Source organism: Onychomys torridus, chromosome 6 (assembly GCF_903995425.1).
Source record: "Onychomys torridus chromosome 6, mOncTor1.1, whole genome shotgun sequence".
In the NCBI taxonomy this organism is placed as follows: Eukaryota; Metazoa; Chordata; class Mammalia; order Rodentia; family Cricetidae; genus Onychomys; species Onychomys torridus.
This window is the reverse complement of record NC_050448.1, coordinates 98,309,955-98,329,686: the sequence shown is the minus strand read 5'-3', so window position 1 is coordinate 98,329,686 and position 19,732 is coordinate 98,309,955. Positions and strand designations below refer to the sequence as shown.

At 38.1% G+C, this 19,732-nt stretch overlaps 2 protein-coding genes across 4 annotated transcripts in view; both read right to left on the bottom strand.

The window, feature by feature from the left end:
- The window catches only part of LOC118586126 (fatty acid-binding protein, intestinal-like), a 47,771-nt gene extending 38,504 nt beyond the window's left edge, over positions 1–9,267 (bottom strand). For all 3 annotated transcript variants that reach the window (XR_004945289.1, XR_004945290.1, XM_036191278.1), the window contains exon 1: positions 9,153–9,267. The gene's annotated coding sequence lies outside the window, so the exon portion shown is untranslated. The remainder of the gene's footprint in view (positions 1–9,152) is intronic.
- A 4,643-nt stretch (positions 9,268–13,910) lies between these two features.
- LOC118585126 (fatty acid-binding protein, intestinal) lies at positions 13,911–17,806 on the bottom strand. The gene is made up of 4 exons (XM_036189285.1): positions 17,703–17,806; positions 16,294–16,466; positions 14,389–14,496; positions 13,911–13,961 (listed from the first exon to the last, which is right to left on the bottom strand). Exons 1-4 carry the CDS (start codon positions 17,767–17,769, stop codon positions 13,911–13,913), a joined length of 399 nt encoding a protein of 132 aa, XP_036045178.1. The 5' UTR covers positions 17,770–17,806.
- Positions 17,807–19,732: the final 1,926 nt, after the last annotated feature.

Genomic DNA, 19,732 nt, shown 5'->3' with positions numbered 1-19,732 from the left:
GGGAGGGGTGTCCCAAAATCAGGGAAAGGGGAAGAGGTCCCATCCTCTCAGGAATAGGCAAGTGGTAAAACAGGTTTGTTGATTGGCAATACTTATCTGGAGTCTGTTTTGACCTGTGAGAGGTGGATCCCAGTCGATCTACTGAAATTTATAAGAACCCCCTTTTGTTGTAAGAGTCAAAAGGTTTAGATATGTTAGCATTATCACTGTTTGCAGTCTATACTGAAATACACATTGTAGAAAAGGCAGTAGACTCATGCCTTTGCGTCATAGTAAAAGTTTGTGAACCTAAAAATAATTTTGGTTAAAAGCATTGACATTTTTTTTCTAGAAGACTGGTTGTATATAGATTAGACAAATGTTTTAGTATAATCAGAAGCATTTTTTTTACTCTGTTTAAAAAATAACCAAAGGGAAATTTAAAATCTTGAGCTTGTGTCCATGATAATAATAGTCAGTGTTTACCAGAGTTAGATTAATAGGTTATCAGAACTTTATTGATTAATGTTAGAACTTTGAACCTTTGTAGTTTTAATATAATAGCATAATGAGGGAAAGATATCTGAAACATTTTTATATACCTTAAGCCATCTTTATATACCTTCACAAATTATATCCACATTCTTCAAAACATCTTTTCAGGCCCTCATCACCCAAACTTTTGTGTCCTTAGATCTCTATTGTAGCACAGATCCTAGTCCTAATCCATGCTACATCTGGCATCCAACTTGTGGGACATGAATTCATGAAAAAGTTGCTTGCCTGTGGCTTTCCAGCCACCGGCTCAGGCCAGAGATATATGTGGCCAGAGTCACTACCCTATGGCTAGATTTTCCTTTTCTTCACCAAGCCCTCTGAGGGAGTCAGGATTTTTTCTGTTATAGCAGCAGACTCCACAGGCTTTTGGGCTCCAAAAGCTACAGGAGTGAGCTGCTTTCATACTGTGCCGACAGCTGGCTCTTTGGCTTCTTCCCTCTCCCAGTGGGTTGTAGCTTTTCCTGGACCCCTCCTCAGGCCACTGCCACACTAGGTAGCTGCCTCACTTCATCATCATCTGAATCATTGTCAGCAAATTTGGTTGAGTCAATTTGTATTTCTTAAAGGAGGAGTTAATTTTTTTAAAAAAAGGACAGAAACAGAGTTTCCCACATTAAAAAATGGGAAACATTGCAATGGAGGGAGTTAGGTCTCTTTTTGATAATATGCTAGACAGTTTGAAAATGAAGCAATTAAGTGAGAGGATAATTAATGTAGATGGAATTTATGATTACATAAATTATAAGTATTATTTGTTTGATCATTTTTGTTTTATCATTAAAAAAGTTGGTTAATATGAGTGCCAAGATAAAGTTTGTTAAAAAAAAAAAAGAAAAAAAAAAAACTTGTTACAACAGAGCATAGAGATATTCACACCCAGATAGAGGAATTTAAAGGAGAACCTATTTCAACATTGCATTAAATGGTTACAGAGAAAAACCCTAAGGCTTTCAAACAACTAACATTAATTTATCCAGTAACTTTATAGGAAGATACATATCTCCCAGACTGTGTAAGAGCTGAATGGACTCCTGTGCAAATGTGAGATTTGAGGAGATTCAAGGAAGTGATAGTCCTACATGGTATGCATTCACCTTTAGTGAAGCAGATGTTAAACTCGTGGTAAACTTTTAATAGAATTATCACTCAAGACTGGAGAGATTTGGTTACAGTAGTTTTGGAGGCTGGTCCTCAATTACAATGGAGTATCTAGTGAAAAGATGAAGCTAAAACCATTTAACAATGAAGAAGGGCTAGAGATATGGAAATTCCCAAGACCAACTTCTTGGAGAGGAAGATTATGCTAATGTAGAAAAGCAATCTCTGTATGATGACCACACCCTGACTTTATGCCATGCAGCAGCCTTGAATGTTTGGGACAGAATTGAAGAAGTAGGAAAGAAAATTGAGTCATTTACTAGAGTTATACAGGGCCCAAGAGAAACCCTCACTGATTCCTACAAAGATTGACTTCAGCAGTATATAGAATGATACCAAATTTAGAAGCTAGACAAATAATAATTGAATCTCTGGCTTTTGAAAATACTAATGCACAATGCAAAATGGTAATTAGGCCATTAAAGACAAGATCAGCATCCTTGGAGGAATGGATCCAAAATACAATCAATATTGAATCTTATAACCATGATGATACTTGGATAGGAGAGGTGATTTCCAGAGGTTTGAAGAAAAATTGAAAAGTCAATTGTTTCAATTGCAATAAACAAGATCACCTAAAAAGGGACTGTAAACAAGGTGTTTCTACAGACAATATTTTTGCTAAGAATAATCCCAGAAGAATGCCCCTCCCTCCTGGATTATGCAAGAGGTGAGGCAAAGGGAGACATTGGACTAATGAATGTAGATCAACAAGGGATAAACAAGATAACCCTTTGCCATCAGGAAATGCCTTGGGGGACTTCTTGTAGGCCCCCATGTCAAATTCAGTTTAGTCATTTCCTGTCATCCTGGAGGAAACTCCTTTCCAGATCAATTAAAGAACCTAAAGCGTATTGTAAGAAACCATACTGCTATGGATGATAGAATAGCTACAGAAGAGAGAAAAAAATTCAAGGGAAGTCATAAAGCTAATATTTTGGCAAATTTCTATAAATAAACAAAGACCAAAACTAAAATTACAAATAAATGACATTGTCATTGAAGGTCTTGTAGACACAGGTGCAGATGTAACAATAGTTGCACCAGAATCTTGGCCCCAAATTGGCCTCTTCAGGAGGAAAATATTCAGCTTTCAAGGACTGGAATGTTATACCAGGTAAAACAGAGCATTTGATGGGTCAAATGTATAGAGCCAGAAGGACAGAGAGAAAAATTAAAGCCATATATGGCTAAAACTGCAATGAATTTATGGAGACATGATTTATTGCAGCAATGGAATATCCAGACTAACATTCCTCTGATCTCAGAAACAAACTATAAACTAACATACGTTTCTGGGAAAAATATTAGATGGTATTATAAAGAACAGTCACCGACCATTCAGGTTGTATAAGAACAAGGCACAACAGCTGCTGATCTTTCAAAGGCACCAACAGCCCCACCTCAGAAATGGTTAACAGACAAACCTGTATGGGTTCAGCAATGGCCTTTAACATCAGAGCAATAGCAGGCTTTGGAACAGCTGGTACAGGAGCACTTAAATGCTCAGCATATTGAAGAATCAACCAGCCCTTGGAATTCCCCTGTATTTGTTATTAAAAAGAAATCTGGAAAGTGGAAAATGATAACAGACCTAAGAGCTGTTAATAAGGTGATTTAGCCAATAGGCTCTCTACAATCTGGAATTTCTTTGCCTTCTCTGTTACCTAAAGGATGGCCTCTTATAGTTATAAATTTAAAAAGCTGTTTCTTCACTATACCTTTACAAGAAAAAGACAGAAAAATTGCCTTCATGGTGCCTACTTATAATAATTCTCAGCCTGTTAAGAGATATTAGTGGAAGGGATAACATTCACACAAGGAATGTTAAATAGCCTCACCTTCTGCCAATATTTTATATGACAGCCATTGGAAAGGATCCTTAAGTAATTTCCTCTATCTATAATTTACCATTGCAGCAAAGACATCTTACTGGCTGATTCAAATGTAGATACTTTAGAAAGAATGTTGGAATAAGTAAAGAAAAATTTGCTTCATTGGGGATTACAAATTGCTCCTATAAAAATACAAAGAGGAGAGTCTATTAATTATTTAGGATATAAAATAGGTCTACAAAAAATTAGATCCCAAAAGGTGCAAATTAGGAGAGAATGATTGTAGATTCTTAATGGCTTTCAAAGATTGCTAGGAGATATTTCCTATCTATGGCCCAATATTGGAGTAGAAAGTCAAAAACTGATTAATTTGTTCAAAACCTTAGATGGTTACAAGGACATAAATAGTCCAAAAGATTTATCAGCTGAATCTGTGAGAGAACTGGCTTTGGTGGAAAAGAAATTACAGGATGCACATGTGGATCATTTGGATCCAGAGCTTGATTGTATTCTGATTATTTTACCCTCTACACATTCTCCTACAGGAATATTTATGCAGAGAGAAGATGTTTAGAATGGATTTTAATACATTAATGCATTTATATATATTAATACATTAAAACAGAGTGAAAACTTAAAAACTTATGTGGAAAAGGTCTCTGCATTGATTCTAAAAGGAAAATTGAGGCTTCATCAATTAGCAGGAATATACCCAGCACAAATTGTAATACCTTTTACTGATAATGAAATTGACAAATTATGGGAAGGAAGTGAACCTTGGCAAAGAGCTTGTAGTAATTTTTTGGGAGAGGTTAACAACAAATATCCCCAAAGCAAGAGAATTCAATTTATAAAGAGAACTAATTGGATCCTTCCTTGCATTGTATGGGAAATACCAATATTTGGAGCCCCTACATTTTATACTGATTCAAACAAATCAGGAAAGCAGGTTACAAATCAGAAATTTTAATTAAAGTGATCCAAAGCCCTTATGATTATGTTCTAAAGTTAGAATTATATGCTATTTCAAACCTCTTAACATAGTTATTGACTCTCAGTATGCAGAAAAAGTTATTTTACACATTGAAACTGCTCAATTTATTCCTGATGAGTCAGAATTAAATTTGTTATTTATTCAGTTACAAGAAATAATCAGGAATAGGTATCATCCCTTATATATAACACACATCTAACCCCATATGGGTCTGCCAGGCCCTCTAGCACAGTGTAATTATGAAATTAATCAACTATTGATAGGAAATGTGCTGAATACCTCAGAACTTCATAAAAACATCGTGTCAATTGTAAGGGTTTGAAATGGGATTTTTCTATTACTTGGCAATAAGTCAAGGAAATTATAAAGAAATGTTGTTCTTTATACAACCAAACTCCACTACCTGAAGGAAGTAGGCCAAAGGGTACTCAAAGGAATGAAATCTGGCAGATGGATGTATTTCATTTTGTAGAATTTGGAAAATTAAAATATGTACACTACACCATTGATACCCATTCAGGATTTCAATGGGCAACTGCTCTGAGTTCTGAAAAGGCTGATTCTATAATCACACATTTGCTAGAAGTTATGGCCATCATAGATATACCTGTACAAATTAAGGCTGACAATGCTCCAGCAGATGTTTCTAATAAAATGAAACAGGTTTTTGCTTATTACAATATAAAGCATATTACAGGTATACCACACAATACTACAGGTCAAGCAGTCATAAAAAGATCAATTCAAACTTTAAAGGACATGGTAAATAAACAGAAAGGGGTAATGAAGATCCCTGAGAAATAGATTGCATAATGATCTATTAACTTTGAATTTTCTCAATACTAATGAGAAAGGAACAACAGCTGCAGAGAGACATTGGATAATAGAAAAAAAACTACAGAATTAAATATACTTTAAGGATGTGCTGACCTCAGAATGGAAACCAGGATATGTGTTACGTTGGGGAAGAGGTTTTGCTTTTGTTTCCTCAGGAGAAGAAAAGCAATGGATACCATCAACATTGATAAAGGTTTGAAATGAATAAGAGAGACCTCTTGATTAGAGGAAGTGGTAGTTCATCAACCAGCATGACCATTCATTTTAAACTAACTTATATGACTAATAAATGCTTTTCATTTGATCAGATATAACTTGCCATTATGGAAACTTCCCAAAATCAGGGTTGAGAAAAAAGAGTAAATTGGCCTACTGATATATCACATTTTCAACAGGATAAAATTTCATAAATCTTCCTACATGTTTGCTTCTGCTGTCTTCTCCAGACATATAATGCAAATGGTCTTTTTGTAGTCTTGGTTCATTTGAAAATTAAAGCTGGCTTTGGAGTTGTAGTGTGGCTCTCTCCCTCTCTAAACCCAAGCATGCTATTAAAGTAAAATCCAAAATCTCTGTCTCCTGTCAGAAGAGCCACCTGATATGGAATAGAAGAAAAACAAAAAAATTAGGGACTATTTTATTGCCACTAATTTCATAATCCTTTGGTTTTAATCTTAACTCTTCAGTGCTTTTCTTAAAGTATAAATATTGTCCCAAAACTTATGAAATTAATATCTATACATAGACTTTAAACTTTTTGCCATGATATTAATGGTCATATAGAATACTAACTAATTCTAGAAAAAGGCTTCATCTGGTTTCATGTACATGATTTCAGGTTTGAGTCTCTATTAGGTAACTAAGAATTAAGTTTCTGTACTCTGGTTGTACATAATAAATATTGATCCTTTAACCTCTTTGGGATCTGCTGCATATGATATTTAAAATGTTTACATTCTGCAATGAACCATGACCATGCCTAACAGCAACCTTTGAAGTCTCCAAAAGGATGATGGGGTCCCACAAAGATGATTTCACCTGCACTATGATAACACCACTAAGCTAACACATCACATGCAAAGGTGGGCTTTGGACTACAAACTACTCAGGACAGTTTTGAGGTGGCTAGCTGAGATGATACAACCTCAGACTGCCCTAGCCAGGACTTGAAACAAGCCCTTTTCCCATCACACAGAAACTGGACAATAAATGTTCCTTTGTCCCTCTGATCTTTCAGCATTTACCCCAATATCTGGCTCTAAGTTTTTATTAAAACCAATTAGGATTCATGCTATACTCCATAAGCTATATTTTTTAACCTTAAAACAATTTTTTTTCAGATCCTTATAGCTTATGTTTATATCTTTGGACCTTGTATAAGCTTTTCACCCTTTTTTAAAATCCATTTGTTTACCATGAGACATAGGTGGTTAATTATTAAAGCACTTATTGTAAACCATATTACTTGAAATAAAAGAATAATAAAAAGTTACTTTGAAACCTTTTTGATATATTATCTCTTTTTGGAATCTGGCAGCAAAGGAAACTGTTTTTAGATCTAGTAGTAGCTTTAGGGAAGTGAGGCCTGTGGCCTGATTTTAAGTAAGAACAGAATTGAGAAGGCAGCTAAAGTCTTTCAAAAGGAACTGGGTGCTTGTTGCTCTTAAAGCTACAGACAGTGAATATCCTCAGAGATCTGAAAAGGACAAATTATAACTGGAAATACAATCTAAATGGTCTGTGTATCAATTAAAACGACAGAGACCCATTACCTAGACAGGTTACCCCAGGCTCTGGTGACCTCCATGGTTTCATTAGGGGCAGTGGTTGTAGGTCTTTGGCTGTCACACAAGACAACATTTAATATGTAGTTGTTGTACAGGGCAGCACAGGCCTTCAGTTGTTAGAACTAGGTCTGAGATTTTTTTCTGTAGAGGATTGACTTCATCTTAACCAGGTACAGTATGCTGATTGATGCAAAAGTGCCCACAGTTTGAGCAAAGCTCTGGCAACAAGTGAGGCCTGGGGCAGTTTTGTCTATTATTGGGAACTGAAACATTTTAAATGTCCTATTTTGTAAATCTCTGAAGCATATATTTTAATAGAAACTTTATTTATTTTTAACTACTTGTTTTAGGCTTGAAAACTTATATAGAGGGTTAAGTAAAGCTTTTTTTTAAGGATTTATTTACTTATTATGTATACAGTATTCTGTTTGCACATATCCCCACAGGCCAGAAGAGGGCACCAGATCTCATTACAGAAGGTTGTGAGCCACCATGTGGTTGCTGGGAATTGAACTCAGGATCTTTGGAAGAGCAAGCAGTGCTCTTAATCTCTGAGCCATCTCTCCAGCCCCAGGCTTATTTTTATAATTAGTTACATTAGCCTTTACTAAGACTATAAGCATGATTTTGAACATATTAAATAATTTGATCATTTATTAGATATTTTTAATCATCATTAACAATTTACAATAAATTAATAGCTTTTGTATGACTAAGACTTTATGTTCCATCTCTGTTAGAATTAGCCTTTAAAATTAATTATTTTGAATTGAAGCCCTTTTGTATCAGAATAAAACTTTTAATCATAGATATAGTCCATAGAGAGATTGGAATCTTTACTGATCCTTATAGTGAGTGCACCATGAAGGAAAATGGGCTCAGCAAAGAGATCAAAACAGCTACCCCATGGGTGAAAAGGGGAAAAGTTCATTCCAAACTTACCAAGGCTGTCTCTCCAGAAAGCAAGGAGAAATGACAAGGGAAAGGTTTTTAGGGTAAAATGAGAATTGGAGAGTGCAGACAGCTCTTCGGGGGAAGTGAAGAGTTCCAGGAAAGAGCTGGGAATAGTTAGGAAGAAGCAGAGGACACACGTGTCATCCTAACAAGAATTTCGTCTCCAAAGGAACCGAGAGCCCGGTCAGAGAGAAATGTCCCAAATCCCAGAGGAAAGGCATCCCTTTCCACATGATGGAAGCCCAGTAGGGTGAGAGGAAGCTTCCTGGCATACCGATATGACTTTCATAGTATAAATAAACAAAGCAGAGAACTCCCTAGTGACACCATCCCATAGGAGGGGACAGACAAGTGCTCAGAGCAAGAAGGGGAGGAAACCACTGGAGAGAAGAAGTAAAATTGTCCCAACTGCTGGGATTAAAGTGGGGTGGGGGATCGCCTTTTTGAATTTCCAATTTAGTGTCAGGGGCCTGGCATAGTAGCATCATAGACACTGTCAGGGAGGCTCCCTTCGTTCATTTCAGCCAGGCAGCCACCCCAAGCCATTTTCCCACACCCATAAGCATTTCATAAGTTAACTCTTTCTTTTCTTTCCCCAGTGAATCACCCTGCTAGTGGGCCTGATGCACAGCATAGCAGCAGCCGATCCCAGTGCATCTTTTATGTTTTTCAGGGGCTCGTGTGTGGTGACTTATAGTCAGGTACTACAGGGAGTGTCAATCAGAATTATGATACTTTAGTGCCTCTTTTTTAGACACTAAATAAGATAACAACAAGGGTGTTCCCTCCATAGGAAACCAAGGACAAACTTTCTGAATATACTGTAAAAACTCTGACTTGACTAGCAGAAACTTTTAAACCTTTTGCTTTAACCATATGCTTAATAATATCTGTCTAAAGAGCAGGTTCCTTTGAACCACACTGTCCCATTTCTGTTGGAATAGGGCACTCACTTCTTTGACTACCTGTCCCTTCCCAAACCAAGGACTCTCCTGGAGGATCTGCAGCACCCTTAGACAGGATCCTATCCCCTTCAGTCATGATACATACCGACTTGAGGTTCCTGTTCGTGGCACCGCTTTGCCAGGGTCCAGCCTTGGCTTGGCTTCAGGTCCTGAGAATGGGAAGGGGTGTCAGCCGCAAGGAAAACTGACCATCAGGTGGGTTGCATTCCAGTGGCCCCGAATAGCTCAGGCTGTCTTTATTTATACCTAAACAGAGATTTCCTTACCAGGGTCACATGAACAGCTTTCTTATTAGCTTCTATTTTTGACTGTAAGAAATGCATTACAATTTAAGGGATACATTGTCATCATTATGAAAGTCCCCATTGTTCCCCTTTATGCTTCCTCAAATGCACTTTCTCACCCCCTGCATAACCTTATTCTAGACACAGAGTTCAGCATTTTTGCAGGTTTAACTAAATATCCAGCCAGACACATCCTGCTCTCACAGCATTTATGTCAGCTGGCGGCTACTCATGGTTACCAAGTTCAAGAGTAATAGACACAGGCGAAATGCTTTAAGGACAACAATACTCAAACCCAGGCAATTCTTTCATGTCTGCAAGATATATTTTTATACAGTTCCCTTTTCTACAGGAGGGTCCCATGTCTCAATCTATCTATGAAAGGCAGACCTTTATAAAACACTCTTTCCCCATCTCACTCTACCATACTTCCACCAATATAAGCTCCTATGTATGGTAAAGATGGATCTATCCACCCCACATTTTGAATTGTATTTTTTCCTCTTGGAGTATACCAGATCCTACAAATGATTCTATGCTTGGTGTCCAGGGAACTTACTCTCAACAGTTGGCACCATGTGATTCCTGAGACTTTCTTCCCAGTCTGTGAATGCATGTCCTGCTCTCCTGTGTCCTGAACTGTGAAACATGGTTAATCTTCCAAGTGTTATTTTCTCATATGTACCTAACTATCTCCACTGAGTCATAGAAGTTCGCAGGGTTGGGAGTTGTGGTTAGTAATTCAGGATAAGAGATTCAAAAAGCATTAACCCCTGCTGATTCCTAGGGGAAAATATTTGAAAAGGAAGAGAATTTCCAGAGACAATTCCAACTGATGCTTTGTGACTGACAAATTACAATGAGAGAGAAAAGAGTCTGCAAACTGCACAAATTCTGAAAATTCCTTCACTGTCCCATGGACTACCAGCCCTTGCCAAGTGAGAGTCATTTCTACAGGTGCCTGAGTAAACCTGTTGGACAGGTAGTCATATACTGATCTGAGACTAGGCTGTACAGCTGCTGACAGCCACTCTCCTGGTTTTTTCCCTCCCAATAAATCTCTTGTGTGAGGTTTGTTTTACAGTGTGACTTTGTGGTATTCCTTGGCTCTCAACTGCCAGGATACCCTTCCATCTGTGCTGTAATGCTTACTTACACCTCCTATAATACAAATGGCAAATGGGTTAAGAAAGAATCGGGGAAACAACACCCTTCATAGTGGCCATAAATAATATAAAATATCTTGGGGTGACTCTAACCAAGCAAGTGAAAGACCTGTATGATAAAAAAAAATTTGTCTTTGAAGAAAGAAATCAGTGAAGATATAAGAAGATGTAATGCCCTCCCATGCTCATTAACATATTAAAAATGGCCATCCTACCAAAGACGATGTACAGAGTCAGTGCAATCCCCATCAAAATTCTAGCCCAGTTCTTTATAGACCTTGAAAGAGCAATACTCAACTTCAAAGGGAAAAACAAAAAACCCAGGATAGGTAAAACAATCCTACACAAGAAAAGAACTTTTGGGCGTATCACCATACCTGATTTTAAGTTGGACTACAGAGGAATAATAATAAAAAGATGAATGATATTGGCATAAAACAGACATATTGATCAATGTAACTGAATCAAAGACCTAGAGGTTAATCCACACACCTATGGACATCTGATTTTTGATAAAGAAGTTAGAAATATACAATGTAAAAAAGCATCTTCAAAAAATGGTGCTGGTCTAAACAGATGTCTGTATGTATGAGAATGCAAATAGATCCATATCTATCACCCTGCACAAAACTCAAGTCCAAGTGGATAAAAGACCTCAACATAAAAGCACATACACTAAACTTGACAGAAGAGAAAGTCGGGGATAGCCTTGAATGCATTGGCACAGGAGACAACTTCCTGAACAGAACATCAATAGCACAGGGACCTTATGAAATTGAAAAGCTTCTGTAAGGCAAAGGACACAGTCAATAAGACAAAAATGCCAGCTTACAGAATGGGAAAAGATTTTCACCAACTTCAAATCTGACAGAGGTCTAATATCCAAAATATATAAAGAACTCAAGAAACTAGACATCAACAAACTAAATATTCCATTTAAAAATGGGCTACAGATCTGAACAGAGATTCTCAACAGAGTAAATCAATATGGCTGAGAAATACTTAAAGAAAATATCCTTGGCCCATCAGGGAAATCCTAATCAAAATGATTTTGAGATTCCATCTTACACCTGTCAGAATGGCTAAGGTCAAAAACACAAGTGACAGTTCATGCAGGAGAGGATATGGAGCAAGGGGAACACTTTTCCATTGCTGGTGTAATGCAACCTTGTCCAGCCACTTTGGAAATCAATATGAGTTTTCTCAGAAAATTGGAAATCAATTTATTTCAAGACCCAGCTATATCACTCCAGGGCATATACCCAAAGGATGTTTCATCCTCTCAGAAGGACATTTGCTCAACTATGTTCATAGCAGCTTTACTCATAATAGCCAGAAAGAAACTAGAAACAACCTAGATGCCCCTCAACCAAAAAATAGATAAAGAAAATGTGGAGCATTTAACAATGGAGTATTACTCAGCTGTAAAATGAGAAGAGTGAGGTCATGAAATTTGCTGGTAAATGGATGGAACTTGAAAAACATCATCCTGAATGTGGTAACCAAGACCTATAAGACAAATGTGATATGTACCCACTTATGAGTGGATATTAGCTGTAAAGTAAAAGATAATCATGCTGCAGTCTACAGACCCAGAGAGGCAAAGTAACAAGGAGAGCTTAAGAGCAGATGCAAGGATCTCCCTGGGAAGTGAAATAAAATAGATTTTTGTGTATGGACTCGAGGTGGGTATGAATGGGAAAAGAAGGGATCAAGTGGGCAGGGAGGGAGGGAGAAAATACTGAGAGAAATTACTGGAATTGGGGGCATTTCAGGGCTGAGGTGGAAACCTAGCACAATAGAATCTATGAGAGTAACCATAACACAGACTCCTATTGGGGGACAGAGACTGAACATCTTCTATAACCAGGCAAGGCCTCAGGTGGAGGAATTGGGACACCAACCCAGGAACAAAACCTTTGACCTGTAGTTTGTTCTGCCTGCACAATGTTCTGGGACCAGAGCCTAGCAGAATCTTCATCAAAGAGACCAAAAAGACTTCATCCAGCAATTGATGGGAGCAGACGCAAGAGTCCCACAGCCAAATATTAGGCAGAGGTTGGGGAGTCCTAAGGAGGAGGAGGGGGAAGGATCCAAGGAGCCAGAGGCATTGGGGACAACATGAGAATATGGCCCACAGATTCAACTGATCTCATGGGGGTTCGCAGAGATCAGGGAGCCTATAGGGGTCTGATCTAGGTCCTCTGCATATGTGTTATGGCTGAGTAGCTTGGTGTTCTTGTGGGTAACAGTGGGACCTAGGACAATCTCTGACTCTTTTACCTGCTTACAGGACCCTTTTCCTCCTTTTCCTCATGCAGCCTTGATGTGATGGTCTTACTGTAGCATGCAATGCCATGTTTGGTTGAAAAGAGGCCTGATCTTGTCTAAGGGGAGATGGAGGGGGTATGGATATGGGGGAAAGAGGAGGTAGGGTGAGGAGAGACTGGACGAGAGGAGGAATGGGAACTTGTGTTTGAGAATAATAAATAAGTAAACAAACAATAAATAAACTATTTTATCTTATGTGGTAGGTCAAAACAAATCCTCGTATTTGGAAAGGGAAGTGAACAGGAAGTCCCGTCCATTCCCAATGAGTGATTTGCAATTGCTAGTTACTGGAAGGAGGTCAGCCAGTTTTCTTTAAGAATGTTGCCACTAGTAGATCACCCATACTCCACTGAAAGGTCACACACCAAGAAGATATGGAGGGGGAATCTGTATTGTTTTTACTTTTGTTTTTAAAAGGACACAAAGTTGGATAGATAGGAAAGAGGGGTTGGATCCCACCATAGGGAATAGATTCCAAAAAGCAAGCTCATGTGCCAGGGACAGATCTTGGTCCCACTTCTAGGGACCCCACAAACAGACCAAACTACACAACTGCTACCCACAGGCTGAAGTACCTGGGTCTGTCCCATGCAGGCTTCCTAATGTAGAGTCTGTAAGCTCCCATGTGTTCTGGTCAGCTGTCCCTACAGGTTTCCCTTTGAGGACCAGCTATATAGAGGGACTACTCAAGATGTTTCATGTTTCAATTCAAAAAAATGTTCAGAAAAATCGTAACTCAATACACACACACACACACACACACACACACACACACACAATATTGAAAAAACAGTCATCAATGCTATGCCAATAGCTTTTTTGTTTTTTAAGGAAACACTACTTAAGGTGAGAATAATATTTATTTTCTTTAAAACTCTGGTTAATGTTTATCTTAAGGAACATAAAACAAATGAAGTCCTAATTATCTTTTCTGGTTTTGAGAAGACTGGAAATCTATCAATGCTCACGAAAGGATGAATCATCCTGGCATTATCATGATGGAGAGAGAAGCCTAACAACAGTATAGCTCTTCAGTATTGCTCTAGGCTCCAAGAAGCTTTCTTATTCCTTCTTAAAGATCCGCTTGGCTTCGACTCCTTCATATGTGTAGGTCTGAAAGATGTTTACAAACATAAAAGAACATGTCAATTAAGTTATTACCCCAAATTAAGAAAAATAATAATGTTAAAGCCTATCCTAGCATTTTCTTATATTTGATAGAAGTATTTTAAAAAGATATAGGATAGAACCATTAAAATTACATTTTGGATTGAGGCATTTATGGGTTTTTTATTATTAAAATAAGAATATATATATATATATATATATATATATATATATATATATATATATATGCAAACTCTTCTCAATAAACAGATGACTCATATATGTGTGGTGTGTGTGTGTGTGTGTGTGTGTGTGTGTGTGTGTATTTACAAGAGAGAAGTAACAGTTTACTTATTAAAGGTGTAACTCACAGTGACAAAATTCTGGTTTGTAATCATTTTTGTCTTTGTTAGAAATCTTTCTTACAACTTACCTGGATGAGTTCACCACCAGAAATTTCTCGGACAGCAATCAGCTCATTTCCATTGTCTACACGTTTGAATTTTCCAATGAGTTTATTTCCATCAAGGCTCCAGGTCCCCTGTATCACAATAACAAGACAGCATTTTTATGTCTCCAGTTTTACAGTTTTACAGACCCACATCTTCACTCAGTGACCCTATGCACTCTATGAAGCAACACATTTCCTCCATTTTACATCTATAGAGACTGTGAAATGATGGAGCAATTCCTCGAAAGTCAGAAAGAGGATTGGACATGGGCTGTGGGAGTCAAGGCTGTACTGGGAACTACTAGGCACCATTCCACTGACAATTGTTATAGGCTGAATTCTAGTGCAGATGAGTAGTGATAACATTAGTGAGAAAATACTCAACAGTTAAACTGTCATTGCACAGTTGACGAGATGGCTCAGCTGCTGAGAGAACTTACAACACAAGCCTTAGGACCTGAATTCAAGTCCCTAGAATCCATGTAAAAAGCCAGGTGTGCTCACATATGCCTATGACACTAATGCTGTGGAGACTGGAGGCTCATGGGGGCTTTGTGGCCACCAGCCTACCTCCAGGTTCAGTGAGATACCCTGTTTCAAGGGAATAAGATGAACAGCAGTGGATCAGAGTACTTGATGTGCTCCTCTGACCTCTCCACTTGGGCATGGGCACACACACACACACACACACACACACACACACACACACACACACAACTATAAAAGTACTTTTGAAAAATTAATTGGATAGAGTGAGTCCCTAAAAATTTTTTCAAAAGGGACATTTTTTAATTACCTATAATGCATTAAACTTTTACATTTGGCTACTTACCTGTTCATTAATTTTTATTTATTTTTTATTTTTTGCCAGAGCTAAGGACCGAACCCAGGGCCTTGCACTTGCTAGGCAAGCGCTCTACCACTGAACTAAATCCCCAACCACACATTAATTTTTAATCAATATTTATTTGAGATGAGAGCTCATGTAGCCCACACTGGCCTCAAACTTAACTCTGTGTGTGAGGAAAAGTTTGACTTTATGATACTCCTGACTCCAGTTGCCAAGTCCTGAGATTACAGGAAAGTGTGACCATGTCCAGTTTTTATGCAGTATTGGAAACACAACCCAGGGTTTTTGCTTGCTACAGTCTCCCGATTCAACTACATTTCTGGCCTCTCAGTTTATTGTCCAAGTACATTTATAAACAGTTATTGTGTTTGAATATATTAAACACTATAACTTGTGTTCTCCCAGTATGAAGAGTTGCAAATGCAGAACTTTACATTTCCTTGTATGGTGATTTGAAAGAAAATGGCCCCCATAGGGAGTGGCACCATTAAGAGTTGTGACTTTGTTGTAGTAGGTGTGGTTTTGGTGGAGGAAGTGTTTCACTGTTGGGGCGGGCTTTGAGGTCTCCTATGCTCAAGCCATGCCCAGTGACACAGTTTGTGTCCTGTTGCCTGTACATCAAGATGTATTAACTCTCAGCTCCTTCTCCAGCACTACGTTTGCCTGCATACCACTATGTCTCACCATGATGATAATGGACTAAACCTCTGAAACTGTAAGCTACCCAATTAAATATTTTACGTTATTAAAAATTGCTTTGGTCATGGTGTCTGTTCAGAGCAATCAAAACCCTAAGTAAGACATCATGTGACTATCCCTATACTCAGTCCATCTAAGAGGATTATTCTAAACCTTATTGCTCAGTATAGCTTCTTTCATGGATGTATATCACAATAAAACATTATATAACATTTACCAATGTGTGTGATATAAAATATGAATGAATGAATTTTCATTAGCTGAACCATTCCATGAGATAAAGCACTTTATATTGTTTAAAAAAATCAAGAATGCATTGTTTATAAAAAATGTCTTACATTGAGTTCCGTTCCATCTGCTAGACTATAGGTAAAGTTGACACCAAGTTCAAACACAATGTCAATGTTGCGAAAGGTGCTTGATTCTTTGACTGTGAATTTATTTCCTTCTTGTGTGATGGTCAATTTCAAATTGTCATGAGCTGCAAGCTTCCTTTTCACCACGTTAACGCCTGCAAAAGGAGAGATTGAGGGGAACATGAAATGAAAATGCCACAGAAAGTGTTTCCTTTCTTAGCTCTGCTTTGGTCTGCTCATCTGTCTTTATTTTGTGGGTGGAGAAGGAAGAGCAAATAGTGTTGTGTGTGCACAGCCACACCCAGTTGCTTTTAGAGAAAGGGGAAGCTCTGGCAGATATAGAGAAATGGTTCAAGCAGCTTTTCCACACTAAGAAAATGTAAATGAAGCAGCAAACTGTAGCACCTCAGCCCCAGGTCATTTTAACAAGCTTAACAACCTTTGGCTCCAGTGTTCAGTCCAATGGCAGCAATGTCACGTGAAGCCTTGAGAGGTGTGTTCAAGTATTAAAGAAACCCAGCTCAGTTCGGGGTATTTATTCATTTCCAACTCTACTTTGCTTTCAAAGTGAATTTTATTTATTGTTTGAAACTGGGTTTTGGTACCTACCCCAGGCAGGCTCCAAACCTGCTGCATAGCTCAGGCTAGCCATTTCCCTCTCAAAGTGTTAGATCACAGGCAAATAGCACCATGCTTTGCTTGCTTTATAGTTATATTTATTTTTGTGGCATGTCTGATTGGTGCCAAGCCAGAAAAGTTAGAGATTTTATGATTAAGTTCATTATAGTATGAATGTACAAATTTCATAAACCTAAATTCAGAATCCCTAAAGTATAAGCTATAATTTGTGCAGGTTTTGTTTTGGGAAATGACATAATTTTTGCCCAATTTTGTAGTGTAGCTTGCCAGAACATTAGTAGACATTTATAATATAGTCAAAGTATACCTCCACAAAGGAAACATGGTTTTCTGTAGCTATTCCTAAAGTTAGGCAAGTCAGAGAAGAGAATTACAAAGAATTTATTCAAGCTGAGGTTTGATAAAATTATTTTCTTACCTTATTAAAAGTTCCTTGTTCTTTTAACCCCTATAATCCAGCATTATTTTAAGCTGTGGAAATTATCATAACTCACTACAATTGTCTTTCTTCTAATGTCCACAAACATGTCAGTTTTCAGTTACATAGATATAATTAACTGGCAAGGGAAGAAAATCCAGGGGCTCTAACACTTGCCCTAGGGGACAAGTCGCTTTCCTAAAGCAGAAAATGTGGATATGGATATCCAGACTCTGTACAATCACACCTGGAGCCTTACACATCACCACTCATTCCCTAACACACAGAGAGAAGAAAGCAAACACGAGCCGCTCTAGTAGAAACCAGTCCTTACCCATTTTCTCCATGAACTTATCATAGTTCTCATTCCGGTCTACTTTCCAAGTGCCGTCAAATGCCATGATCTCAGCTGTGTGTGCCTCTGGAAAAGCAGAGATGCGGCCCTGTCGACAAGAGAGAATTTATTCTACTTCTTATCTTCGAACCAATTCATACTGTGATGTGGAAGTTTAAAGTTCAAGGGATTGCCTGACTACCTAACATGCCAGGCCCCTTTTAGTTTCTCTTTATGTGCTTTCTTTGAATCTGCTTCTGTGATTCTTTTTGAAAAGTTGATTGTCCAGTTCTCTTTGATAAACTTTATAAATGATATCATGTAGTCTTGTTGCTATGTCAAATTATTGACCTAGGTGCTAAAGCCTACACATCAGCATCTCAGGCAATACACTTACAGAGATCCCGGAATTTAGAAGCCTCTGGATGGTGGTAGCTGTTGAGAGAGGGAGAGTCACTGTCCTTTGGGGACTTGATAGTAGGTTCCCATGCTCCAGTAGGTAGACAACATTCGTGGGGACATGGGCAACAGTTACTATAACAACAACCAAGGAGGACATGAAGTTGGGAGAGTGATGGGATGGGGGCCATTAAGGGAGTTGGAAGGAGATGATGGTGGAATGTTATGATCAAACTGCATAAAAGTATATAATTTTCAATGGATAAATTAATGTTTTTTAAGAAGCCACAGGTTGGCGATTGCTAGGTGGTTACAAGCACATGCTGTAAATGGGTGTGAGGGCACACCCCTGTAATCTCAACACTCGGGAGGCAGAGACAGATGGATCTCTGAAGTTTGAGGGCAGCCTGATCTACAGTGAGTTCCTGGACTGCTGGGACTGTGTAATGAGACTATGTCCCAAGCAAACAAAGAAACAATCAATAGCAAAAACAAACAAGTAAAAAACCACGTACTGCTCTTACAGAGGATTCAGTTCGATTCCTAACACCCATGTAGGTTGACTCTCAACTGCCTATAACACCAGTTCTGGGGCATCTGATACCCTCCTCTAGATTCTGTGAGCACCTTACTCATGTCTTCTACAGCTCTCTATAATGGTGGTTTTTTGTTTGTTTTGTTTTGTTTTTTTGGTTTGTTTGGGGTTTTTTGTTGTTTTTGGGGGGGTTGTTTTGTTTTGTTATTTGACAGGTCTCCCACTGAATCTGAAGACTGTTGATTAGCTATACTACACAGCCAGCAAGTCCCAAGGATTCTCCTGAACCCCTCTTCCTGGTACTGAGATTACAGGTGCCTGCTACAGGTCCAGCTCTTTGAGTGCATGCTCAGTGATCAGTGAACTATATGGTTCATTGACATTTTACCAACTGAGTTTTTAACCTTATTTTTTCCTTTTTCTCCTTCTCTACTGGGGACTAACCAAGGATCACTATGTGCTAGACAAACATTCTATTCCTCAGCAAACACTCCTCACCCTCCAACTGACTTATTATTTAAATTTTTCATACAGTATATTTTGATGATAGTCCTTCCCATCACAAACCTTCACACAAACACATATATGAACATAATTTTAAAATATAATAAATCTTTTTTAAAGCCTATAGTTAATAGATCCAATATTTATTACAAAAGTAAGGCCAATCTCTGGCCAAGGGAATAGAAATGTGATATATTAAAAAGAAGCATGTGTTTTAGAAACAAACTAACGAGTTTAGTGTTTCATAACAACCACTACCATGCATGATCTCAGATTGTTCAGCCTACCTGAGTCTCAGTTCCCTCATATATAAAGACAGCAGTGCCTGATATGGAGGGCATTTTTTAAAGCATTGCACAAAAGCACCAACCTGAACAACTGGTAGACATCAAGTACTTAAACCTTAGTTTCTGTTCTCATTGTCTCAGAAGGGATGTTTCATACCAATACCATTATAGCAGGAGCACCCCAGGCTTTGATCCACTTCACTATTTTGTGAAGAAATTCATATTTTTGGTGTTTATTAGAAAATGATTTTTGGTATTTAGTGTCTGGTACAGGTCACTTCTTGAGCCCGGTGTGCCTTGCATTT